The 27090-nt window shown below is 40.0% G+C and overlaps 1 protein-coding gene across 4 annotated transcripts in view; it reads left to right on the top strand.

Moving 5' to 3' along the window:
- The window catches only part of PRDM5 (PR/SET domain 5), a 52879-nt gene extending 27480 nt beyond the window's left edge, over positions 1-25399 (top strand). For 3 of the 4 annotated variants that reach the window (XM_027902793.1, XM_027902792.1, XM_027902795.1), the window contains exons 11-16: positions 962-1055; positions 2704-2864; positions 4264-4357; positions 12541-12626; positions 20904-21008; positions 24452-24685. In XM_027902793.1, the coding sequence (XP_027758594.1) occupies positions 962-1055; positions 2704-2864; positions 4264-4357; positions 12541-12626; positions 20904-21008; positions 24452-24616 (705 nt within the window). In that variant the 3' untranslated portion in view covers positions 24617-24685. Of the gene's footprint in view, positions 1-961; positions 1056-2703; positions 2865-4263; positions 4358-12540; positions 12627-20903; positions 21009-24451; positions 24686-25163 lie in introns of those variants that run through there. The other variant, XM_027902794.1, reaches the window with a different exon arrangement.
- The last annotated feature ends 1691 nt before the right edge of the window (positions 25400-27090 follow it).

Here is a 27090-nt window from a genome sequence, read left to right as displayed (position 1 = left end):
TCTAATTAACTCGTTTACCTAATTTCCTGCATATTATAAAACACTCACGGTCTGTCCCCTTTTCCTCCTGGCACTGCAGCTTCTAATAAGGTCCTTGTGAGCTAATGCAATATTTAGACACTGATGCTTTAAAATCCTGCTTTCCTTAGCAAAAATAGTAGGAATTGGGTAGATAATAAGTTGTACAGATTAATTTACTATCTACAGTGGGACAGCAGTTAATAACTCAATGAAACGGGGAAAGTGCTTTGAAATGTGTAAAAGTAGAATAAAGCTGGATGTGTCCCAAGCTCCAGAAAAGAAATATGCTTCAGCAACCTTGTAGTTTGGGAGAATCCTCCCAGCTTAGTCTTTTATTTTATTCATGGCTTTGAGGCTGCTTTTCAGCTACAATGAATTCTTCTACAGCCAACAAAAATCTCAGTACTGATGCTTCCATGGCTTTGGGGTTTTTTGGGGTTTTTTGGGGTTTTGTGGTTTTTTGGTTTTGTGGTTTGGTTTTTTTTAGTAGAAGAAACTGAAACAAGGATATATAAGGCTATTGTCATGATTTGAGAAATTTTCTTTGCCAAATGTTAGGTGCTCTCTTGAGCATTAGATCAATTTTAACTTCAAAAAAGGGCTTTGTTTACATGTTTTAAAGCATTTATTCATATTAATAAGTACTCTAGGCCAGTGTTAATAAAGCAATGCAACTGAGCTTCTAGGTTTTTTCCTTGGTTATTCTGTATTTTTGTCTCTATTTACATGCACACCTCCTGTGACACTTGTGAGGGCTGGGAAGGCACAGTTATTCAGTAGCTGCTGTGCTGACTTCCAGGATTCTGGATCACGGCAGAACAATTGTTTTAAATCTTCATCCCCTCCTGAATCCAGTCCAGAAAATTAGCTATAATTACTGTCATGACAACTAATTGATTTCCATGAACCTTTCCCCTGACATACTGTGTTCCATCTGCAGACCCATTCTGAGGAGAGACCATTCCAGTGTGAGGAGTGCAAGGCTTTGTTCCGAACCCCGTTCTCGCTCCAGAGGCATCTGTTAATCCATAACAGTAAGTGCTGAGTCAGAGAGGAAAAAGGGCTTCCTAAATTCTCGCCCTTCACTGTGAAAAGCAGACATGTGGCACCTTGCTCCAGTATGCAGCTTGCTGGGTTAAATTGGTATTAAGTTTCAACTCTAACCCCAGGCAGTTAGAAAATTCAGAACCAAAGTCAAACCTTGTCTTTAAATGCACTCAAATGCAAATCCGAATATGCCGTTGAAAATCTAGCAATGATTTGAGGTGTGACGACAAGAGATTTATTTCTGCTTTCAGTGAGATAGTGTTACCTCCATTTTAAGAAAGAAGAAGTGGAAAGAGAGAGAACTTGGTGACTTACTCAGCTTTTGTGGGTAATCCAGTTTAGAGCTTGACACTGAGATTGTCTCTTCTGTGTCAGCCCAGGCTCGTGTTTCCAGCCCCTGGCACAGAAATAACAGCTCAGAGAAATGCTGTGTGCCCACTTTGCCTCATGAGTAACTTGTTCTTGGCATTCTCTCCTTTTTTTTTGACTGACTGGGTAAAAGTTCATTTGTGGTGGGATTTTCTCCTTCTTTAATATTTGCAGAGCCCAAACTGCCATTCCACCCTGTGAACATCAGCAATTTAGATTTTAGAAAATGCTCATCTAAAATCCTTGTAACTCAGAAGACAATATTCAGATTTGGGAAATTTTCATATTGGTATAACCAAGAACCCCATAAATCTTTCTTTTTTTTAATCTCATCTAACAGTGTTTCTGTTAGATGAATTACTGGGCTGGCATGTTTAGTTTGTCCTTTTATTATTGTCTTTCAAACCTTCTGCAATTTTATAAAGCGTTGGATTTTGTAATTTTTTTTTTCCAATGATAAATGTTAAGAATGATGGGGGAAAAGTTAAAAACCTCTTCAGTAAAGTATATTCTAATAAAAAGCATTTGCAGACTATCCAAAAGCTGTAATTCACTGTGTGCAGAACTGCAGGGCCTTGGCAAAGGTCTCACTAAAAACATATATTTGACTTTTTTTTTTAAGAGGATGGGAGCTCAGGAAATTCAAGGTTCTGAGTTAGGACTGTGATTTGTGGCAGATCTAGCTGTTCCTGAAGCACCACTATAAAGAGGAGGAACAGGCCAGAATTTCTAGATGGATTTAGCTGCCTTTACCTCTCTGTGCTGCAGGAAAAAGAAATGGTTTGTGAAGCTCTAAACTTCTAGGAAAAATTGAAGTTCAGCTTACAACACATATTTTTTTTTTTCAATTTAATACCCCCATGTTGCTTTAGAAGCAAACACACTGCAGATTGATGTAGAATTACTTGAAAAAACTTTAAACCATATTAACGTGGCCTCTGGCACAGCCTCCAGAGACAGCACCACAGTTAGAACAGTAATGCTGCTACAACCCTGCAGTTACTCCATGTTTGTCACATGACTTCGCCCCTGCTGAGGTGAACGAGATAGCATTTCTTGCTTTGAGAATTCTTGCAAATTCAGGAAAATGCCTCTTACCATTTATTTCCGAAAGATGCAGACTGTTTTTTTCTGAATTTCCCGGTAACATTTTTACCCAACGTGATGCCTCTGTTCCCAGAACCTAACTTCTTTTCTGAAACAATAAGCACTAGTCCATTTCCACAAAAATCTGGTATCTTTAGACCTGTTTTTTCTCTTTGTAAGGTGAGAGGACCTTCAAGTGTGATCACTGTGACGCTACTTTCAAAAGAAAGGACACCTTAAATGTTCACATTCAAGTTGTGCACGACGGACACAAGAAATACAAGTGTGATCTCTGTGACAAAGCTTTTGTGACACCCTCAGTCCTGAAGAGCCATAAGAAAGTGAGTAGAATCAACTGATCACATTCAGTCCTTGAGCCCTAGCCTGTAACACTGATACATTAACTCCAGTTTAACTTTTGGTGAAGGATCTTGCTAAGATGGGTCATGAGGTTTAAAAATACTCCCACTGATGAGCTCTGCATAGATTTTGAAAGTTTTCCTTGTGTTCCTGTCAGACTAGGACTAGCTGTATGCCTTGTAGTTGTATTGGTCCCAGAAATTGGTCCCTTTTGTATTTGGATCCTTGGAATTAATTAATAGCTGTCTCTCTGGCATTCCCCAATGTTGCTGTGATTTCTAAATAACTGCATCCTAATCAAGAGGCATTTAATTCATATCCTCAAGTCAGAGAAGGAAAACTCTGCAAGTCCATCTGGTATTGAAATGAGATCTCATTTACTCTTCCTTCAGCTGCAGCACAATATGTACTGGGTGAGGTGGGGTTTTTATGATGTAATGAAGGACTTTGTCACTTCAGTGTCTTCCATCGAAGTAAGAATTAGTTTTTCCCCATCTGAAGAGCGCAAAGCTCAAAACCCGAATAGTCACCTGTACATTTAATTGAATGTGTTATCTTTCCCATCCCATTTAAATTAACACTTTCAAATGAAGTAACACAAAACTCTCCACCGAAAAAACAGCCACAGGTATAAGGCAAAGTTATTCAATAGGCTGAGAAAAATCTTCAGAATGGGGTGTGGAAAGTACAGTGTGAAAAATGCTGAGGTCCCTGTGTGTAATTTATTTCAAGGTGTTCTTGCTGTTGATCACACAGGTTGGATGGGAAAGTTTGTGATTATTTTTTTTCCATTTTGAAACAATTCCTCTTATATCAGCAAGACCCTGTAGCCTTAAAAGCTTGATTTCAAAAGGCAAGCTCAGTGTATGATCAAGTGAGAGACCTTCGAAAGCTCCAGTTCAAGTTTGCCATAGGAAATGTTAGGTTGGGAAAACTATTTTCACTATATTTCATAAAATTCTGTGAAATTATAACCTTTTACAAATAGACCCATTTATGCATAATAAATTTATCAGGTAACCAAGCTATTGTTTGCTGGTTTAGAAACCAGTCACAAATCTCTTGCTGAAAAAAAACAGGTGTCTTACTCTTGCCACGTGAAAATACACATTTTTTAATAGTAATAGTATTAACTATTTAGGAAATAGTAAACTTAGGAACTGAAAAGGCAGTTTATTTTGTCGTTAATAATAAAATTTGTTCAGAAATTTTAGAAAAAAATGGAAAGAACACCTGTAGCTAATTCCTAAGACTCTGTGCCTGATGTGATGGTATAACATCTGTAATGGAGATAATGTCAGTAGAGTTAAAATATTCCATATTTCACATCTTTTAAATCCATGCTGAACGGTCATTCTTGTCTCTCTCCACCCCACACAGACTCACACAGGAGAAAAAGAGAAGATTTGCCCATATTGTGGACAGAAGTTTGCAAGCAATGGCACGCTGAGAGTTCATATTCGAAGCCATACAGGTACTTATTTATTATAATGAGCAGGGAATGCTTCCTAAATCTGTAACAAAGCATCTGTACATCTACAATGTACCTATCTGCAAACAGAAATGCAAGTTTACAGGTAGCCCTAACGCAGCATCTTTTTCAGACGTTTCACCTGCTTAATGTGTAAATGCCCTTGTCAAGTTTCATTTTGTGAGCTTGCACTTCTATCTGAATAAGTGGCATCAGGCAACAGAAAGAGGTTTCTTTGGGATAATTTGTCTCCAACATAAAATGGTGTAGATTTGCCCTTGGCAGTCAGAGTAGAAGGGCCTAAGTTTTACAAGTTGATTGTGCAAGAGAGCTCTTGGGAAAATGCTGTATGGCTGCCTGAGTAAAGATACTTTTCACACGTGTGCCACTGCCAGTTCCATTTAGGCTCTCTCAAGGAGACTTCCCGAAATTTAGGGTTTAGGCTGAGGTGAATGTCACAAAACCACGCACCAGAGATCTCTAACCTTGACTCCAGAGCCGTGCAAGATTTGTAGCCACTATTAGAGGAGAAACAGTAAACTATGGTATTATGTACTCTGACCCTTTCCTCTTCCAGTCTAGCTGCTATTTTGATGTCAATCACATTTTGGATGGAGAATTTTCTGGTTCCCATCCTTCACTGGGAGAATTAAATGAAACAGAATTTCATGGTGGTTTTTGATGTCATTCTGTTAGTGGCTTCTGACCATGTCTTGATTATCCTGGGGAAAGATGGGGGGGTAGGGAGTTGCTGCTAAGTTGTGACTTTCAGTTTAGAACAATTATTTTCAAGTTACATGGCAAAATGCCAGTAAAGCTGAGTGAGAAAATGCCGTGGTTGAATTCATGCTGTAATTCTGGAGAGACAGTTCTGTTTTGTGCTGTACCTGGAGACTTCAGCCATGTTGTTCATGGTCATAATACATACAGGCTAATCATAAGAGGGAATTGTTGTCCTGTGTTCAGAGAGCCTGAGGAAACAGAGCTTTGAGGTGCATCATTCCAAGGGAAGTAAGGGTGGCTTGGTGAAGGAAATCCATGTCATCTGCAAACAGGGCAAAAAACCCAAAAAAAGTTTAACACTCATTTGGTGGCCCTTAGCAATAAAGTTCCCTGCGTTATGAAAATCCTTGACAGCTTTTCAGGGAAGTTCTGAGCAGTAAGAAATTTTCAGTTCATCACAAACTTTTTTTTAGAGATGGATGTTTTGGTTTCTAGATGTTGCAATGATGAATACTTCATGTTGTTGGTATCTGTTAAATTCTGTGGGGTTTAAAGTCATCATTTCAAAACTGTGCCCTCCTCTTTTCTTCTTTGGTCAGACTTCAAAGTATCACTTTTCATTCTGGGCTAGAAGTGGAACAACCGGCTACTGTCTGTTTTCAAGAGATGATTCACCTTTGTGAATTAAGCCTTGAGCTGGGGCTGGGCTTCTGGTGCAACTGAGCAGTACAGCATCAGTGTAAATATTGCCAAGACCTTCTGGTCTTAGTACTGACACACGAGGAGGTTTGAGGTCCAGGTGCAGACCTTCGCATTATCCCATTTTCTGGTGGTACTTGGCCCTTTGCAGAGGCTGAGCTGGTTGTGGTGAGTGCCCACGTGTGCGTGGGCAGAGGGGAGGGGGTGATGTTTGCCTCGGAGCCCGGGGCGTTGCTCTGCAATCCATCAGCTGCCTCCCAGCCCTGGCACTGCACAGCCAGGGCTCTTCGGGTCAGCTCAAGCACCGGAGCACATTCTTAGGGTCAGGGGGAGCTGGGGTTAATTCTGCAAAAGAATCCTTTGGCTGTGGTATAAATTCTTTGGCTGGTTCATAAATTGTAAAAGAAATTCTGTGCTCTGCTCCTCGGGCTTGAAAACTTGGGGACTGGGAGGTTAATTGCTAATTCCCTAAAGTTTTGAGCAGCTTTCAGTGTTAACAGTGACTGGCTATGGGTTTGGGCAGCTTCCCAGTTGCCTCACAGCTAGCTTTTTGAACCTGTTAACTGCTGTCCTGTGTTTGTGTGTGCCTGGGTAATCTGTGTATACACACCTTTTATCTGCCTGATAAAAACATTGCTGCTTTCCTAATTAGCCGTGCAACGGTGACAGTTGTTGTGAAATAGTTTAGATTTGAGACTAAATTTGTTTTAGAGTGAAAAGAGTTGTGGGTTCTGACTGTAATCCCATCCTTTCCATGCTGTGTTTTGCCTACTGTTACATAGACACTGGTAGGAGGGACAACTAATGACCATAAATGTCCTCAGAAAATGCTTTTACATGCAAATATAGATTGAAACATACCCTTATCTTGCTTTTGCTATCACACAACAACCGCCAAAATATTAGTTGTGGAGTCATAATAAAAATCTTTGGTTATTAACATAATTCAATCAGCTCTAACCACAGTAGGCTTCGAAGTAGTTGAAGGAAGTAATGTGTTCAAGTACAGTATAAATTTCTTTTATTACAGTGCTAAAATGTGTCACCAAAAGTTTAATAGCTAAACAAGCAACTGTTCGTTCAGGTACATAATAATGTACAGGCAGGATCCTCATTCCAGCAGATCTTCTGGCAAATTACCTTATAAATAATTTATATTTTCTTTCATGGAAAAAAAAAAGATAAAAGGGAAGCTTGAAGGAACTTCCTCTCGTATCACAGTGAAGTATGTGAAAGGATGTATCTGTGTCTAGTCAGTGAACAGCTTGCAAATGTCTGCAGATAGGTTGTTGCTATTCAATAACTTATAAATGGTCTCTCTTTTATCTACCCAATTTAAAAAAGGAGCTCGCAGGAGGCCTCAAAGGTAAGGATTCTGCATTTCTAAACCTTTCAGTTTATACATCACTGTCCTGTTTATCTCTAGGCAACGCTTAAATCTTTCAAAATACCTGTAAAGTTTCATCCAGCTGCCAGCTTCTTGCTGGCTGTAGCCATGAATGAAGCAATGCTCCTTTAAGGGGTAGATTGTTGGAATATTAGTGACATCTTTAGATCAGATGAATTACTGATTGATTCATGCATGGGATTTTAAAGACTTAGTTGACCACTGGGTTCACTGAAGTCGTAGATGTTAGTTCTACATCCACAGGGAACTCCTTAATTCCACTGATAGATGCAAAGAATGAAACAGGTTTATTATTTAAAGGAAGTGTGTGGGGTTTTTATTTGTTACAAGAACCTTAATATCACTGTAGAACTGACGAGAGTCTCTAAGTAATAATGGTAGTTCATGCTTTACTGCAGGGAGTCAGTCTTCTTATTTTGTAAGAGCTTTTTACTTAGACTTTATGATCTATTTAGTTACAAATAGCCAATATTTCAGTTATATCATGACAATTTTGATGGACCAGATAGGACAAACATTTTATCTGCTGGTCTTAACTAGAGGTAATCTGAATTCTTTGAATGAACCCAAAACTTTGCAGAAACCAGACGTTCTTAGCTGTGAAAACACCACTTCCATACCTCAAGTATTAAAGCATAGCTAAGTCTGCCAGATTTGACTGTTGGTTAACATGAAGTAAGAAATAGCTGTAATTGACCCCTACCTGAGCTCTGCCTCTCAGAGAACAGGACTCAGAGCACTCAATGACTTTTTCTGGCTCACCGTGAGGATAAAATTACCTTTCAAATCACAAAGTCGTGGTGCTCTTGGCATGAGAAAGCTAATCCTGTGTGGGCACTTCTGTACCTTCCGAAGGGCTAAATTTTGAGTGTTTAGTTGTTGTACAACACCAAAGTGCTGAAATCTACTGAATATATTCTTGAAGTGTGAATATTTACTCTGCATTCAGTTATTGTTTTTCTGGCGTTTTCTAATTTGAAACTCTGTTGAAATCACTGAGTTCCTCAAGTTCCTGTTCAATTTAATTTTGATTCCTAATGAAGTTCTTTTCAGCAGAGGGAGCTGCCCTGGCAGCTGAGGGTAAATGTGGGAGGCTGTCAGGTGCTCTGTGTGAGCAGCCAGCTTTCCAAGGCATATGTCCCAGATTAGAGTTTTGTTCCATCCATTCACCTTCTGCCCATCCTCACGTGCCGTTGAATGCTGTCATCGCCCCAGCTTATCTCTGACTGAAAGAGCCTTCCTGCAATTCCCATTCTGGGCTGCCCTGTGGATCATCTGGCCTGGAGTGTTGCATGTGCGATCCAGATGGCCCCCTGGCCTCCTGATTCCTCCCCAGGTGAACTGCTGCCTTCCCACTGCGGTTGGGTGATGGTGGAGTCTCCCTTCATCCCCCCTCCCCTGCCCCAGTCTGAAGTTGGACCATTATATATAAAAGTTTAGACTTGACCATAACTGTTCTGAAAGTTGACATTTTGAAATTATATATATATATATATATACACAAAATAATCTTCTAATCCTTATAGTAAGTGGTTCAGCACCTAAAAAGGAACCATATTTAGAAGGTGGAAAAGGAACTGTATTTAGTAAATATAAATGGTTAATGGTCTGTGGAAGGGTTGGAAGGACCACATTGCTATAATTATATTTGTTTATTTCTTTAAGAAAGCCAAAGAAAACAGGTTCTTTGCAGTTGAATTCACTGAACAGTATCAGGGCAGTCTGTCATAGGGCTTTTTGTGATTTTCATGAGTGTTGACTTAGACCAGTGCTGCTGAATACCCCAAATGACCAAACAGAGACATATTAAAAAGTATATAAAAACTCCCCCACCCTGGTAATTTTGCTGCATAATTGAAATTCCACACTCCTTAATACAGCAGTTCAGTTCTAATAAAGACATCTGACTTTGTAAACAGTTTGGTTTATGTTTTTTGTGGCTCAGCTGACTCGAGGGAATGCAAACCGGTGTGCAAATAGCTGCACATCTGACTGACTTGAATTGTTGTGTCTCAGAGTCCTTATTAAATGTCAAGCTGTAGCCACTGAAATCTTGAAATCTTAAAAAAAAAACTAATGTGGATTTGGCTTTGTTTCTTCATTGTTTTGCTCCTGGGGTATCTGAGTTTGGCAGATCAAACAGCACCTTTGATCGCAAACGTCTCATGGGAAATTGTCCATCCTGATTTGAACTGGAATGGAGGAATCTGATGTTTAACTTCTGCTGCTACATTAAGGTCCAGTAGGTAGTGTGATCTCCAGCTTAGAGATGTACACACTTGAGGGGAAAAAAAAGGTATCTGTTCTGTCCTGACATGGTTTCAGATCAAAATCCCATATGTTTTTCAATCACGGAATTGTTTTTCATAATCCCTGTATTAAGGTTAAATGTATTTTTATGACGTTAAAAGCTGCGGGGTTTTTTTTTCTGTTCGTACGAAATCTGGCAGTAGAATGTCTAGACTTTGAATTATGGTAAATCCTCTGCAATTTATCCCAGGATTATTTATTGGGGGCTGTTTGTACAGCGGGGCCATCAGTGTGCTGAGCAGTTTGTTGTGGGACAGCAGGGCCATGCCAGGCAGCTGTAACTCCAGGGGAAACGTGACATTTGGTACATTTGACTCGCTGGGGTGCTTTGGTGTTTTAATGGTAGCAATTGGTCTTAGTTTAGTGAAGTTAGAGTTAAGGCTGAGCAGTGTATTTAAAAGTTAAAAGATTCCCCCCCCCCCATTATTCTTATGTTGATGTAGAAATCAGATTAAAAAAACCCTCCAAACATTACATATATATATATATTTATATATTAAAATATGTTTATATAAAAATGCATAATGGCGTAATTATTACTTGCATCAACTTTACTTAAGGCACATTCCCTGTTAGTGTGCTGTTCCCACACTTTGACACCATTCCTCATAAACATGCTTCTAACAGTAAATCCAAGGAGAAATTGGAGTTCATCATAGGAGAAATCATGTTCTTTTACTTCAGTTCTTAGTAACCCCTTCTTGTGAGGGGAAGAGAAACAGAGATGCATGACTTGAAAGAACAGTTCCTTTGCTTATATCTTGGTTATTCTCACTTTCAGTCTCCTCATTAGAGATCCATTCCTTTCCTGGTCAGAGAAGTTTTGCCTCTGGAAATCTCCCAAGTATTTACTGTGCATGAGTTGACTTGAAGTTTAATATTCCTACGCTTATAATTGGGTTTTGCTGGCCTTTGCCTGACTGTAGGTGAGTGCGAAAGCACTGATGGATAATGTCACCTTCCCAGGAGCTTTTAGCACATCCCACTTGTCCTCCAGTTCTTCTTAGTGCCAGTTCTAAGCTCTGCTGAAGTTAGCCATTTACAGTTGCTCGTGGAAGCACAAGGACACTTGTGTACATTTGAAGCATTCAGGATGCGAAGATGAGGGAAAGAGAAGAACAGGAAAAGAAGAGCCACAGTAAAATTACTTGGGGTGGGTCTTTTAGGTAGTTTTATTGGTAATTATTAATGACAAAAGTGCATGAGAAATTGTTTGTATGATTTAGAAAAAGCAAGATGTCCCCAAGCTTCAGTGTCAAGTCAGGGCTGGGGTTCCATAATAAACTTGGCGCTTTTTAGAGCAGTGAAGATGTTTGAAAATGGGCAGTACAGAAAAGCTGCTCAGGTGTAACGTGCTGGTGTGGAGTCCTGTTGTTGCCCTCTGCTGGCATCTCCTGCAAGCTCTTAACGCCTTCTCCCCGTGGTCTCCATGGTTGGTGTCAGAAGGACACTGTTAATGCAAAACAGACAAACTCAAACCCATCCTTTGAAAGCAAAAGTTTTCCTCTTGAAAGAAACTCGAGGGTGGGGGAGAGAGGGAGGAGGGTACAACTCCTACCTGTCAGCGCTCATCTGCTTACAAACTGCTGAAAGCTTGAACTTGTGCATTCAAAAGCCCTGAGACGTAAAAATGTCAGCTGAATTAATTAAATATTTGAGTACTGACAACTGTTGGAGTGTTTGAATTTCGGAGGCCTGGATTAAAGGCACTGAGGGTCAGGAGAGAGAGTATCATATATCAAACTGCTCGATGAGAACACAGCTATAATACAGTGATTGTTGTCATCATCCTTGAAAAAAAAACCCCAAACAACCAAGTTCCCAGAGCTGTGCTTTCTGAGAGATGGCAGAACCCAAGAGAGGAAAATATTTGTGCTTCACAAGTGCTTTGCTGTGTGATGTTGTGCTACTGTCATTCACAGGGGTACCTAAACAGTAATAAAAGACAGAAAGGAAGCGTTTTTAACTGTAAAATGTTGTAATCTTGGTTGCCTATTTTCCAGGGTTGAGTATGAGTGTTAGTAATTGTTTGATATTTGGACTATGTTAAATCTCTCTATAGATGCATAAATTCCTCTGTGAGTGGAAAACAACGCATTCACTTAGCAGAATAGGCTTTGCTTAACTTGCATTTTCCAATAAAGGTTTGTTACACCTTGTGGTTGTGTAGAGCAAATTCATGTTGCTAACAGCAAACTGGCTACTGTCCTAATTTTTTGAATGGTGTTTTGCAATGGAAACAGTCTGGTCTTTGCTTTTTAAAGTGCTGTCTACAGGAAGAGGAGGCAATAGACTCAGAGTCCAGAGCGTTGCCTGAAGAGTTAAAAATTCAGATGCATTTCTTCCAAATGATGCCGCTCAGAAACTCTTTACTGTTTGTTTCTGAACAGCTCAGTATCCACATTACACTAATGTGAGGTTGGGAAAATCGATGCCAAATGACACCAGTCTAATGGAGCGTTAAACAGATATCCTTAAGATACGGGAGGCTGCAAAGGGAGATGCTGAGATTGTTGTGCTTCCATTTCAGTCATAAATTGCCACACAAAAATTGCAGAAACTTTTGATTAACTAGCTTCTAACACAGCTCAGATGCGGCATTAAAAAAGAGTAGATTTTCTATTTCATTGGGATTCTGACACCAGAGGCCTCTAATAACGACCAGATGTGAAATAGAAGAAATATTTGGGAGCAGTTAATGCCTAACCATAAAAGTGACCATGTGTAAATCACTGGAGAGTGTGGTTTGAGCAAGGGCATTAGGTGTTTTCTTTTTTGTTTTCTTTTTCCCCAAGGCTGTCTGTGTGTATTCATATCTTGCTAGCACAAAATCAACCAGCAGAGAGGAATATCTTTGACCCAGCACTGCATCCCGCTCAGGTGGACCTTTATTTGTAATTTTTCTAATGCTTAGTTCTGCAGTCGTTGGAACGGAGCGTGGAGATAAGGCCAGCAAAAAGCACTTTTACTTGACAAACAGCTGTGCTGCAAGGCCTGCATGTCCTGAGTTCATATTTATGGGCTGTGCTGCTTTTCCTGTTGCCAGGTGAGCGGCCCTACCAGTGTCCTTACTGTGACAAAGCCTTCAGCAAGAACGACGGCCTGAAGATGCACATCCGCACCCACACCAGGGTAAGTCCCACACGGGGGGGAAGTGGAGCGAGCTTTTTATGGTTGCTGGAGGGTTGCCTGGGAATCAGGGGTGGTGAAAAGCAATTAAGGGCTGTTTGTGTAGGGATTAGCCCGTGCCAACCAAGGTATTTAATACTTATCAAAATAAGAGGCAAAGACTCAACTCATTAACTTATAAATTCTAATTGTGACTCCCTTACTGACCTTCTATTTTTTTCTGTGTTTGGTTTCTTTCATGTTGAAATAATAGCAGTACTAACATCTTCCTGTAAGCTGTGGTTATTTATAGACATAAATTAATTTTGTTGACTGAGTAAACAATCCTGTAAATGCTTCACTGTTATTGAAACTTCAGCATCCAGTGCTTTGATTCTTTCTGTCTCTGTAAAATGGCACTAGAGGTCCTAGATGAAGTTTTAGCTGGTTCACCCCAACCAAGAGAAGTAATCAGTAGTTTGTGCAGTGCTTCCTGCTGGTTCATTGGGAGCAGGCTAGTCCCATGTTGTTAGTTGTTTCTCCTTTTTTCCAGCTGTTAAATCACTTTCAGAAATGCTATAAATTCTTTTCTGTTGTCGCTGTCCCACATTACTGTGCTTGCACCAAGAGAAGTTTCAATGACCAAATAACTTCTACGTGGCTGTGTGTGGGAGAAGGGGTAAACAAGCTCTGAAACAGTGCCAAATTTCATTTGTTCCTCATCTGTCACACAGTTTGAGTAAAAACAACAACCCCTCAAACCAAATGTGATATGTTTCCATGCACTTGCCATGTCTTGATCATCTGGAGCTGAAAGGTGACATTTCAGTGTTTCTATTTTTTTGTCTGTGTGTGCCAAGCAGACCCCTGGTCATCTTCACAGTTATGCTCTAGGATTAAAACCTGCAGGCACAGCTTGGGTTTGAGGTTTTGATTCTTTGTGGTCGTCCTGCTCCTGTTCCAAAACGTCACAGTGAGGCTCATTCATTCATTTATCCCCACGTAAATATTGTGGTGCTTTGAGGTAACAAGAATCAACATGAATAACATTAACAAGACTAGTAACTTTTAAAATGGAAGCCTGTTGCTGTAATCCTGCACGTTCCAACTTTTCCCTCTTCTTCACATTTCAGCACCTTGTTTAATATCTAAGTAGAGCTGGACAGATAAATCCAGAAGGCATTTTTGTATCAGCTGAGCCTACAATGTAGAAATGAACACAATCATAGCACCCTTCTCATAAATATCTTTAAAAAAAAATGTCTGGTCTTTTGACCAGAAAGACTGTGAAGTAGCTACAAAGTAATACTGTGACACTGAAGAAGGAAAATGTCATTGTGGAGATTAAATCTAGATGTGTTTTACCAGTGGGATTAAATGCCAAACCTGCCGCTGTGGATCAGGGAAGGCTGCTGGAAAAATCATTGCAGAAAGTTGATTAAGGTCTGGCAGCTGCTAAACTGAGCACAACCTGGGTGGCCACAGGTGTCAGCTCCAACTCTGGAGTCAACAGAGAAGGAAAGCCAAAACCCCACTGAGCATGGAAGGGGAGAAAACACCGACCCCCTAATATTAAAATGTCACCTGAGTGCTGATTTGTTTCTCTGAAAGTAGATGTGTTTGGTTTATGGTTTGATGGTGTGGGGTTGTTTTTTTTTTTTCCTTAAGGAGAAATATAACAGCCTAGGAAAGCATAAATGAGGAACTCATTGAAGTTGTTGGTGAAATGAATTTACAGGCCATATCAGCTCAGAGGAAGCACATGGCAGTGAACATCACCTCCTTCCTAAGGCTTTAGACATCATATTACAGGGCTTGAGCTTAAACATGTGCAGAAATTCCTGTGTGTGGCCGCAACAGAACTGCTGATGTTTGGAAATCTGCTCATTGATAAGTGCCCGGAGTTATCGTCACGTCAAGTTGGTGTTTTAATTACTTCTGGAGATGCTGGGTTCGTTACAGGTTGTTTCAGGGATGGAAAACAGCAAGAGTGGAAGCAACGTGCAAATGGCTTTTCATCCCTTGATTTGCATATTCCACATTTCCATATAACAGATATGTGTACTTTTCATAGCTTGTTTAAAAATCTGACTTTTGGTGGGTAGAAGGCTGCCTGTAATGCTCAAATTGCACATTTCTGAGGTAGTTTAAACTACAACATTTTAGTATATCTGTAGGTCCCTTTTTTTTCCCATGCAGAAGTGCCTACCTTTTTAAAACACGTATTTAATTAAGTTTTTAAAAAGCACCTAATGTTCAGAGATTGTTCTGCAAGGCATAGAAAATTAAGTGATAAGAACATTTTTGTAACTCTGCAACTGACTTAACTTGCTGCTTGGCCAGTGTATATATTTACATATAGATGTACTTTTATACATACATGTATGTGTGTATATATATATATATATAATGTAACACTGCCCCCTCTTTTCTTCTTTAACCCAGAAGAATATTAAAATAATACTAAACAAAAATTAATGCCAGAGTAATATTGACAATCATGGCATAATTTCACTTGTTCTGTGTTTCCCAGGTAATATTTGAGCTTAAGGTTTGCAAAAGGGTCATGTGTTCTAGAAGCAGCACACAATGCTATTGTCAAAAAAAAAAAAAAAAAAAGACTTTGGATATAAAGAGTCTTCTGTGCACATGACAGTGTGAAATGAAATAATATGAAGTGTTGATTGAATTTGGATTTTTTTTTTTTTTCCATACTGGGTTTTATCTGTATTTCCCTGTTGGTGAGATATGAGTGAGTTCCCAAACATCTGTGTGAGGATGATGACTTTGCCAGGGCTGTGGTTTCCTTGCCTGTGGAATCTGTGTTTGCACACATAGTGTGGAAGGTTTGAATCCCACTGCACCTATATTTTCACACTTTTTTTTTTTTTTTTTTTATGGAATGGTGACTGATGATCGTTCCTTCCTCATAGAGTGAAAATGTACTTTTTTCTCTATTGATACTGTTCTTTTTCCAGGAGCAAATGAACATCTAGTGAATTTTCATCATGGCTGATTAAATAAACCCTCTTTCACTAAATCTTTAAAAGGAAAAAAATACCTTTAAAGTTTAAAAACCCCAAAGAAATCAAAACTTTTCAAATTACAGGTAGGAAATAGGCAGAACTACTATGGAAAATGGAAAGTTAATGGTATGGTAAAATCCAACTGATTGCTTATACTGGAACTTTTGAAGAAATTAATTTTTTTTCCTGTCAGCAATTTCAGTGAAGATGCATGTTTTTGTTTTCATTATAAAATTTATTGCAAAGAAGAGATATTTTTTCAATACCCCTAATACTGAATTGAGACCTGTTCTAACAAAAACATTAGTCACTTCTAATAAAAGTCACTTTTTTTGTTTGAAATCTGCCAAAATTCTTTCACAGTTGTTTCAACAGGGAAGTTGAAATTGGAATGGATTTATTGGAAATGTTTTTTTTAAAGGGATTTTACTTCTCAACTGAGGAAATGTGTAGTTGTAAAGTGATTTTTTTTTTTTTTAAATTGAGTTCTAATCGTTATAAGATTGAAATGCCTGCCACTCTTGCAGAGTTGTAAATTCTCATCAACCTTTGTCTTCCCATGCCAGTTTTACCTTAGGAATTCAGTGCAAGTCTGATGGTTTCAGAAGGTCTCTGTCTCTGCTGTAATTCCCAAAACCTTTCTAGTTACTGGGAGAGCATCTCGTTATTTCTTGCACATTTTTCACTCTCAGATACCAAACTGGCCTCCATTAACTTGCACCATCTGTGATCTGAAGTGACTTTTCCTCTAATCTCACTAGGGAACATATTGCCAGTGGTGATGACCTCACAGAAAACACCAGTGATGGCATTTTTCTGATGTTAATCACCTTAGGGTTGGGGTTTTCTAGGGCTGAAACGTAACTAAACCTCAGCTCCAGAAACCATCCGTGCTTCTGTGGCATTTTGCTGTCTTACTGCTTTATAGCTCAATTCCCAGCCCTTCAGTTTAGATGGAAGCTGGGATTTTATGCTTCATGAGCCCTGTGTTGTTTCCAAACCTTTTAGATATTTCCAAACCTTTTAGATGTTTCCAAACCTTTTAGATGTTGCTTTTCAGGCTGTGGTGTAGCCCTTAAATTGTTCCTTGGGTTCCCCTTCAGGTGGGTTTTTTGGCAGGACGGTACCTGCTCTGGTCACCATCTTTTGATGTTTTCCATGTACAAGCGGCCAAAGGGCTCCTGAGGGACACATCAACATTAATAACCAGCAAGAATTAAAGCAAAGTGTTGTTGCTGTTAGGAAAAAGTTTAAAACACATGAAGCAAAGGGTCTGTGTGACTTAAGCTGACTTAAACTGAGCATCACTCCCCCAGTGCCTGAGGTGCCCTTCAGGTAATGCTTCCTGAAGAAGTTTGTCGCTGTCCTCCCCATCTGAAAGCTGATTTCCTGCATTTTCAGGTTGGCAAAGCTGGAGGGATTACAGGTTTCTGCCAGAGAAATTAGCTGCACATCTGACTAGTTTATTTCCATGTTATCTCTCTGGTCACGTTTGTTCATTCTAGGCAACGTTTTTCCATTCTTACTGATTTTTTTTTTTTTAACCACAATTTTTTTATTAACCCTCTATATTCAAATGATAGTGCAAATACATGAATCAGCAAACGATGATCATTGGGAGTAATACAGGTGTTTTCAAAGGCCACATAGAAAGCAGTTGGAAAGCAGGACTGTACCTACATCTCATGAGCTAATATAAAAATATTAGCTTGAGAGAAATTAGGCGCAAGATAGCTCTGGGATTTTCAGTGTACTTTGTATGTCAGTTGAAAGGGATTATTGAGTAACATTTTGGTAGTCAAGTTCACTTTCTGAAATCACTGTAATAAATTAGCTTAACCAAAAAGTAAAGAATAAGGTTTCTGGAGTGTGACTTCAGCTCGGTTTTAAATTGTTCTTTGAAAGAGTTGCTAGAACTGTTTTTAACTCTCATTTATGTGAACCTTGAGCCATGATTTATTTGGATATAATAGTGGCTAGGTTATATTTGTCTCGCCACTGCTGTCGAGCTCATTGAACTGTTCTAAATTCAGATTGGAGGCACTTCTCCCAAAGTCATTCATGTTTTACCTGCCTAAGGCTTTTGACCAGGTTTCCAGGAACAACCACATGCACTGGTGCTCAGCTAATACACATAATGTACTTACATTTCTTAAGGGAGGTAGAATCAAGTACAGAGCAGATCAGATATTCTGCATTTCAGTGTTTCCATCTGCCGTGGTTGCAGGATGCTCTGTGCACGTGTTCCATGGAGCTGTTGAGGGTGGTGCCAATGGCAAATCAAGGTGTGGTTTGTGATTCAGACAGCTGAGTGTGTACTGCAGGCACTGTTTAATTTGTCAGAGTTGTTAAAATGTTGATTTCCTCTCCGTTTTAACATAGTGAAGTGAAAATCATCAGAGATGGGAGCTTTTAAGTTACATGCCGGTCTTACTGCAAAGCACCTTCCAGAATACCATTTGGGCTCTGCTTGGCCTTTCCCTGTTTTGAGGCAGGGAGGTTGTAAATCCTGACTTACCTGCTTCCATTTATACCTGGCCTGCTTAAAACTGGGCTATTAAATCAATGCAGGATCAACTCCGTCCTGTCTCTCTCGCTCTCCCCGCTCCCTTCCTCGTTAGTGTCATCCATAAAAGAAAACACATGTAATCCTTTGCCTTTGCTGCCACCCCAGTCATGGCCTGGCAGATGCTTTTTCAACAGAGGGCAGATTTATAGTTCTAGCAGTTGCTGACTCCTCTGAAGTCAGACTTGGATGATCTTCCCAATGAGCTCCTGTTCTGTTGACAGTCAGCAGGTTTTTCCCTCTGCTTCGTGTTTTAAATGTGTCCAACTTCCTTCCAATCTCATCTCTGGTCCCTGTTGTCCTTCTGAGGTGGCATTAGCTTTTTCAGACCTGTTGCTGTGGCTTTTATCTCTTTTTTTTGTTTTCTGTTCACGTTTAGAGCAGCGGTGGTTCTGCCAAGCAAACATGTTCTTTTCCATGTTACAAATGTTGCTTTCTCCAAGTATTGTGCAATGGGAATTTGATACCAGAGGAGGAGAAGGAGGAGAGAGAAAAAGAAAAAGCACAGAATGTTTTGGTTTTAGTCTCTGAGAATGATGTCTTCTTTGAAACCAACAACCAACAAAAGACTTTTTCTCTGAAGATAAACTCAGGGCCAAGTTTTTGCTCTGGGCAGCCCTGCTTATATTACTGAGACAGGCACAGATGTGAGTGGAGGGCAGCTTTGCTTAGGGGAGACGAGGCTGGTGGGAATCACAGTGGTGTCTGATGGACTCACTCCAATACACAGATGTGAGACATCTAGAATTAGATCAAAGCTCTGGATGAGCTTCATGCACTCCATGTGGAATACAAATGCCAAGGGGATGGTTGGATACACCCTTTTCTGCCACAGGGCACAATGCAAATAGCCAAACAACCTGGGGGAAGGTGACAGGTTTGGGGCTTCAGCTTCCCAGAGTGTATAATGGCTCCTTCTCCAGAATGGAATCCTGCAGTCCCTTTACCTCTGCAATGAATGAGCCACTCATGATCCAGACAGCTCTTGAGGTACCTGAAGAACCAGGTGAGAGAAGGGAGCGAGTCCACCTGGTGCAGTTCGCAGGAGTGAGTGTTTCCAGAGGTGTTTAAGATGTACACGTCGTATACTCTACTTTGCACTTTCTGTGCAACAACCTGCCCAGAGAAAGGCTGGTTTTGGAGGACTCACAAAAATGTGGTTTGTGTTAGCCACAATGCAAAACCAATTAAAGGGTTGTTGCACAAACCTGCTTTTCATACGACTTATTCATACAATTCCCTTGGAAATGCGGTCCTGCTCCATGAAGCCTTCAGTCAGTCCAGCAAAGCTCCCTATGACTTGAAGTTTTGGTCTAGATGATGATTTTTGATTTTTGATTTTTAGATAATTTGCTATGTTTTCCTTTATACTGAGGAATCATGGAAATGACGCTGCCTCTTCTAGGAGACCTCATGGGTGGGGGCTCCAAAATGAACAACCTCATGTTCACTCCTGCTGGGGTCTCTGGACCTGCAAAAAGTGGCCCTAAAGAGAGACTGGGATACCCTCAGAACAGCCCTAATTTATAGTCCACTGTGTTGGGTGTATGGAGACCTGGTTGTTCCCAACATAACTCAGAACAGGGATTCAATAACCAGAGAACTTTTCTCTTTCTTGCTTTAACACCTGAGCTGAGTTGTTCTGTCTCGCTTTCCTTGATTCCCACATTATCTCCCAAAAGGACTTTGAGTTCGCTGCCTGTTATTTTTTAATTCATACTTTTAACATGGCCTATTGATTTTCAGTCGATGCTTTCAATTTAATACAGTGAAAACTGTTTACTTTGCCTAAAATACCCTTCCTCAGAACTTCAACAATACAGAATTAGAGTCCACAGGAAAAAGGAGGATGAAAGAAGTATGGTTGATTCAAAACTAAAGGTGCCTCAACAGCATTAAAATTTTAATGAGGCCATGTGCAGTGCTATAATGCTAACTTTGATCTTTGATTTATTTAAGTGTTGATTCCCATACAGTTCTTTGGTAACTTTAGTGGAATCAAGGTGGAAATACACCTTATATGAATTTCTATATTCAGGAAGAACTTTAAAGGAAAAAAAAATCTTTACCTAAGTGGTTTTCCTTACATATCTCTAATTCTTTGAGGTCAGTGAGATTGCAACTTTTATAACATCACGTGTTACAGTAGCAGCTAACCAATAGTTCTAATAAAAATACAGATGGCTTGGTTACCATCTGCACTTCTTTTGAGATTCTGCGATGAATATGTGATTAACCTTCTGTCACCACTTCTCAAAAGAACTGTTTGCTCTGCCACAAGCTTTCCTTGTACCTTCTCTCCCTCTCCTCACCTCTTCCCCTGCTCAGAAACCTGCTAACAAACCTGAGGTTTTGTAGATAATTTTACTTGTCCGGATGCTTTAAGCATTTGTGGAGGATAAAGCAAAGCGCACTGGAATTTTACATTTCTGTACCTTTCAGGTGACAAAAAGCAGACTCCCAAAATGGCTGGGTTTGAAGGACTGGAACAGATAATTAATTCCTAAGTGGGTGTTGAAGTGGAAACTGTCAGGCCCCAGCTTTCCCAGCTTTCACTTCATCATTTGAAAGTCGTTTGCTGTTGTTTTCACTGACTGTAATCCCTTAGAGAGAATATAAAACTTGCACCATCCAGCATGGAATTCCACCCCTTTAATGACTCGGGCTCTGTGTTGACTCACTTTCACTCGCTGTTGTCATTCCGCGCAGGAAAAGCCGTACCAGTGCTCGGAGTGTAACAAGGCTTTCAGTCAGAAGCGGGGCCTGGACGAGCACATGAGGACCCACACCGGAGAGAAGCCGTTCCAGTGTGACGTGAGTCCAACTGTCCCTTTGTCTTCCTGGCTCTGGTGCAGCAGAGGGACCTAATTCCAGGGAGACCACGGCCTTGAGCCTCTTGGCTGTGGCATAAAGTTACACTTCATCTGGCCTTTGATTACCCAGACATTGAAAGGCCATTCAGAGAATTTTATGTACCCTCTCTGGTTGCCAAGAGCGTTGCACACCCTCTTATTTTATGGGTTTGGATCCCATAAGAGTTATTTTCACCATTATTAATGCAATTTGGATGTTACAAGTTACAAAGTCGCGCTGGTTGGGTGGGTTCCCACATAAATTCGTGCAACAGGTTAATAGTTGGAGATTAACTTACGTAGGAAAAGGTATCTAATTTATTACATGGAATCTGAATGCTTCTGATGGTGAATGACACAAACATTTCCAGTTTCTACTGAAATCTGGTCTGATATTTTCAACATGTGCTCATTTTCCTGTCATTCAGTGGAGCAGTCTGGGGTGCTGTGCACAGTTGCAGCGCTGAGATGGAGCCTCTCAGGTTACAGTCCATAGATCACTGTCAGGTACCTTTCCTCCACACACCCCATTTGTACACGACATCTCAGCTTTTGGGAGGTATTTTTGGGGGGGCTGAATGTGCACAAACTGGTGGGAAATAATGTCTTTCAGAACTATGAAATGCCAAAATGTCAAGCTGTTGCTCAAGGATTTAGGGGAAGGCATCAGAACAGGGCATAGAATTAGTATAGGGACTTTGTGTTGTGATACTGGCTCTTGATGAATCTGTCCCAAGGCTGCCAGCTTTCCGTTATGTCCTCGATGGCTCAGTCTGAGCAGTTGTAAATTTGCTCAGAACCTGCTAAAATTAGATGCAAAGTTAGAATAACAGCTTGGCAGGAGGAGTTGCAAGGGTCTGTTAACTGGCCTGGTTTTTAGTGAATAATCTGATGTCATTTCATTGAGAATAAAATATATTAAATTCATGGAAAAGTTCAGCTCAAATATTTCGCTGATGTCTACAAGCGAGGAGATTTGCTGTATTCTTTTGGGCTAATCTCAGTCTGGCTCTAGATAGTACCTGGAGGATTTCTCTAACTCCACCTCGTTGTCAATAACTTTTTCAGATTGCTGTACTGTTTATCAGCTGCTGGCCAGCTTGCAGTGTAAATGCAATCTTTCCCACACTGTGGATCCAAGATTCACTGCTCTTGGATTCACAGTGTGCTTTTTTCAGACTGATTTGATACGGTGGTTCTCTTTTTATTCCTTTTTCCTTTTTTTAATTAAAAGTGGGAGCTGCATGAAAACATCCTTTCCTGCTTCAACTTTTCCTTCAGTTTTCCTCATTAATTAACTAGAATTTACTTTCTCAAATCACAGCATTTCTAGGAACAGTTGGAATCTGTGCCTAGTCCTAGTCCTTCTCTTGCACAGTGCATGTTACCAGATGTTCCAGTAGAAGTTGCAGGAAAACCAGTAGAGAACAATTGCAGAAAAATGTACCTATGGGAGACATTTATTGTGGGCTACCTGATACTGAATTTTCTTTTTGCACTCAGCTATTCTCACCTATAATTTTTTATCCTGCTCAAGAAAGCTGTAGATGTTATTTTTCTTATAATGACTTGAGTGGTAATTTATGGCAACAGCCTCCCCACATTCTTAACTGTGGAATACTACATCCCAGGTTTTTTTTTAGATGGTATTTTTGCTTTAAAAAGATTAAGATGAGGGTGCTACAGTTTTATTTGTGTGCCTATTGCTGTGTCCTATCAGTCAGCAGAACTTGGTGTCTCTTGTCTCTTGCATCCCACAGATAACAGTGGGAAATGAATATTCTCATTTTAAGATGAAAATTCTAATACACGTCTCGTAGGAAAGTGAGAATAACTGAAATATGAAGGTACAAAATGCAGTTTTCCCTAATATGTAATATTTCTGTCCTCTCAAGGCCAGTTTGTTTTTTGCTGGAAGGCCAATTGAACTTCAGTTGCCTCAGAGACACCAGATGATTTTTTGGGGGCAGCAAGGTCAAGTGCTGCCTGTCCTGGTTTCTGTCCAGTACAGTATTTCCCTGCACTCTGCCTTCAGTTGACCCTACACTTACTTTCAAATGTCAGTCTTTTCTATCCTCCCTACTTGCCCAAAACTTTGATCATTTTGAAGAGATTGATTAGAGTTCGAGTGCGCATTAGCAAGAGTGCCTGTAAATCCGCAAAATACCAGTCTTGCTTAAAAAACTGATACATGGGGCAAACCCTTAAAAAAATCCCCCAAAACTGCCAGAGCCTTGGAGGGGCAGGAGGACACATAACAGAAGGGTGGCTGTTGCTTGGGTCTGAAAGAGATGATTATACAGTGAGGGGAAAGTGTTGGACAGTTAAAGTTGCTGTGTAAAAGTCCTCATTATTATGTCATGTCATAAAGCCAAAAATGTTCCACTGCAACAACACATACAGTGCCCTTGCCTGGGGAAACGCTGTGGGGACAAAAACTCGCCTCTGGCAATTGCCCTTTTTATGGTCATTGCATGATTTTGCCTTAATTGGCATAAAATACATGTACTGGAGGTCAAAATTATCCGCTCGTCTCTTGTTGTCTGTCTCGGTTTCCAAAGGAATCAGGAGATCAGGAGTCCCTCAGCATTTTCATTAGTTTGACACCAATGTGAATTCAAAGCTTCGTGTTTCTGAAGAGGGATTGTCCTGGCTTCCCTGAGACTTTTTTTTTCCCTGCATGACAGAGATCTCTGTCAGGAATTAACCTGGAATTTTAAGTTTGCAAACCTGTGGGTGTTCACTCTTGTTTAATTATCTGAGTCTTGCCTATTCTCTTTGTCAATCAGCAGCATACTTCCTTATTTTTTTTTTGCTTTTCCTGAGAAATTCATGCATGCAATATATCCTTGCATGGAAGGTGAACATGACAATAACAGCATGATTTTAGCTGAGCTGATGTCTTGCCTTAACTTTTCATTCTAACTTTTCTTGGCTGAGCTTTCGTGGTTTTCATTTTAACCTCAGCACCGGGATTTTTATAAGAAGCGATGGCTTTAGCATGGCAGAGTCCCTCTTCCCTCCATCCATTTCTTCAGATGGAGAATGAACTGGACAACTTGGAGATCAATGGAGGAAGGGAAGCAGCACAGCAGATAGTAAAGCAGAAGAGTTTCACCTTCCTTTGCTAGATGTCTTCCATTTTCTTGGCCAGGCAGAGAGACACCGAAACAGTGAGGTTTCCTTTATAATAATTATAACCTTTAAAAAACCCACCAAACCAGCAAACAAGAACAATAGCCTTTAAGGTGCTCTCTGAAGGAGTTGTTCTTCCAAAGACCAGCCTCATTTCTTAAGCACTGCAGGTATGTGTGGCTGTGCCTTCGGCGATGCCACGTCAGGTGCGTTATCCGTGCTTGAAGTCGCGAGGCTTCATTTGGCTTTGTCCTGCCTTCCCTGCCCCAGGTGTGCGATCTGTCCTTCAGCCTGAAGAAGATGCTGATCCGCCACAAGCTGACCCACAACCCCAACCGGCCCATGGCGGAGTGCCAGCTTTGCCACAAGAAGTTTACAAGGAATGACTACCTCAAAGTGCACATGGAAAACGTCCACGGGGAGACCGACAGCTAATTACGACCTCCGCGACAAGAGGGGATCCAAAGCCGTGCTTTTGAGCGTGCACGAACTCCAGGCTTTTCACCTGGCTTGGAGGAACAGCCAGGAGAAACAACTGGAATGTGGGTTTTCCCACTTTTTTTTAAAAAAAAATATATGCTAGTAGAAGAAAACCAAAGAAAGACGTTTGCCTGATTTATAATGTAACTTGAAAATGAAAAGTTGAAGATACAAGAACTTGGGGAAAAATTTTTATCTTCATTTGAAAAAGGAAAAAAGGCAAAAAAAAAAGCTTTAAGCAAACTTGTCTTTGTTTATTACATCCCTAGAAACGTAGATATTAATAGCATTACCTGGAAATCCTGGACTCTTGCAACTGAACCCTTGGCTGTCTGCAACTGTGTTTCTGTATCTAAGCTACAAGGCTCCATTAAAATTATTTAATGTGAAACCACGCAGAATTTGTCATTCCAATCGATTGCTGATTACATCCAGGCTTATTTTATCCGTGTCATAATTCTGCACTTTGTTGTAACGTGATTTTGTCTCATTTTATTTACAGCTTTCTTGTTGCTATGTGAAAGTCATTAACTTGAGTTGGTTCTTGAGATGCCAAAATGTATGAGTACAGAAGCTGTGGAATTCTATCAACATTGAGTATGAGGCAGAGGAGGATTTATTTCTTCTGGTTACATGAAACAAGAACTAAAGTGAAAACTTTGAGCAATTCGGTTCAAGTGCTGTATTCATACCCCTCACTGTGGCTGGCAAGGCAAGTGGAAACACATCTTAGCAGAGTGGCTTGAGCAGCTACAATTGCTGAGTTAACATCTACTTGATTTCCTGCTGAATCAGATGCTCTGGATTTCTTCATCCCACTTAGCTACCTTCCCCCCCCCCCCCCCCCCCCCCCATTATTTATCTTCATGAGCGCTGGGAAAAACACAACTTTACTACTAAGTAAAAATCAAATTCTTGTTATCAGTGAGTTGTTTACTGCAGAAAACTCTTCAAAAGAGTTCCCAGCCTGATAACCAAGAAATCTTTATCTGTGAGGACAGTAAAACTGTAACTTCAGAGGGTTACAGTGAAATTCCTGAGTTATCAGCAGTTAATATTAAGGCTCTGGCATTAGCAAACTGTTCATATTCAGTTTGGACCTGTCAGTGTTTTGTCAAATGTACTTGCAGTGGGACATTTTCCTTCTAGATTTCATGGGAAAAGAATTCAGCTTCTTTCTGAACCTCAGCAGGGGCCTTTATGTGAACTGAACAGCATAGCTCTTTATCTCATGGTACACTCTACCCAAATCTTTTTTATCACATGGGAGATTTGCTACTCAGAAAAGCAAAAAAAAAAAGTGTTATACAGTAACACTTGAATATTTTATTGCATTTAGTTTGCCTGTTGAAATGCATATGCTTATTTGTTTTAAAATTGAATGGGATTACTGCAGATTTTGGAGGAAAAGTGGGATTATAAATAATTCCCTTGTTTGTGAGAACCACCTATGTGTATAAGCATGCTAAGTCTTCATGGGACTTTTTGCCTCCTGAGAGGTACATGGAACTTGGAGACTCTGCCAGTTCCACACAAATAATTTGTTCCTATAAATCCAGTGTATTGTGTGTGTGACAGACAAATATAAGCATTATGAAGTGGAGTAGAGAATATTCCTCTCTTTGTTTTTGAAGAGTTTGTTAGAGTTTATCAGAACAGTGTATTTCTTAGTCCAGATGTCTTTAATTTATTGCTCCAGTTATTATAAAAATTAATTTAAGTGTTGAGGTAGCAAAAGCAACCACTTCCGTACACTGAGATGTGAAGTGGTGATTCAGCTATATTTTCTTAATTATCTGCAAGGAGAATTAGGTTGATGACTTTTTTGACGTATCTGAGTTGGGTGACTTTTTTTTGTTGTTGTTTGTCTTTTTGCCATCAATGAAATCAAAGATTCAGTCCAGTTCTTTATATTTTTCTGTCCTGATATTTTTCCTTCTTCCATTTGGTTGATACAAACTAAGGCACGGAGAACAACAGAAGGAAAAAAAATACACTTAAAAAAGAAAATAATTCGGAAGTGAAGGTTTCCAAGTTTTTGAGGGACAATGCTGTTAAAAAACACCTTTTTTTTTGAAAGAAAAAGAATCATGTAATATATTACATATTTTGCATAGGGGTTTTGCTTCAGAGTTATTACATGTTCAGGGTTAATAATTGCTTTTGAGAAAAATAACTAATAAGTTGTTTTAATTATTTCTGGATAAGTGACTACATATATATATATATAATATATAAGATTATTCATGCTGTGTGTCATCAACTGCAGCAGTTAAATAATTGAAGCTTTGATCTTATTAATGGCTTCAGTAGAAGAAGGGATAGAGAGGATCCATGTGGCAGTGCCAGACCCCCTTGGGAACAGCAGGAGTGGGTGCAGGAGGCTGAAGCCCCGCTTCAGGTGAGTGTCTCTTCCATCATGTCCTCCA

The sequence above is a fragment of the Empidonax traillii genome, unplaced genomic scaffold (assembly GCF_003031625.1).
Source record: "Empidonax traillii isolate 1590-97213 ecotype Southwest subspecies unplaced genomic scaffold, ASM303162v1 scaffold910:size426884, whole genome shotgun sequence".
Lineage (NCBI taxonomy): Eukaryota > Metazoa > Chordata > Aves > Passeriformes > Tyrannidae > Empidonax > Empidonax traillii.
This window is presented reverse-complemented; position numbering and strand designations above follow the sequence as displayed.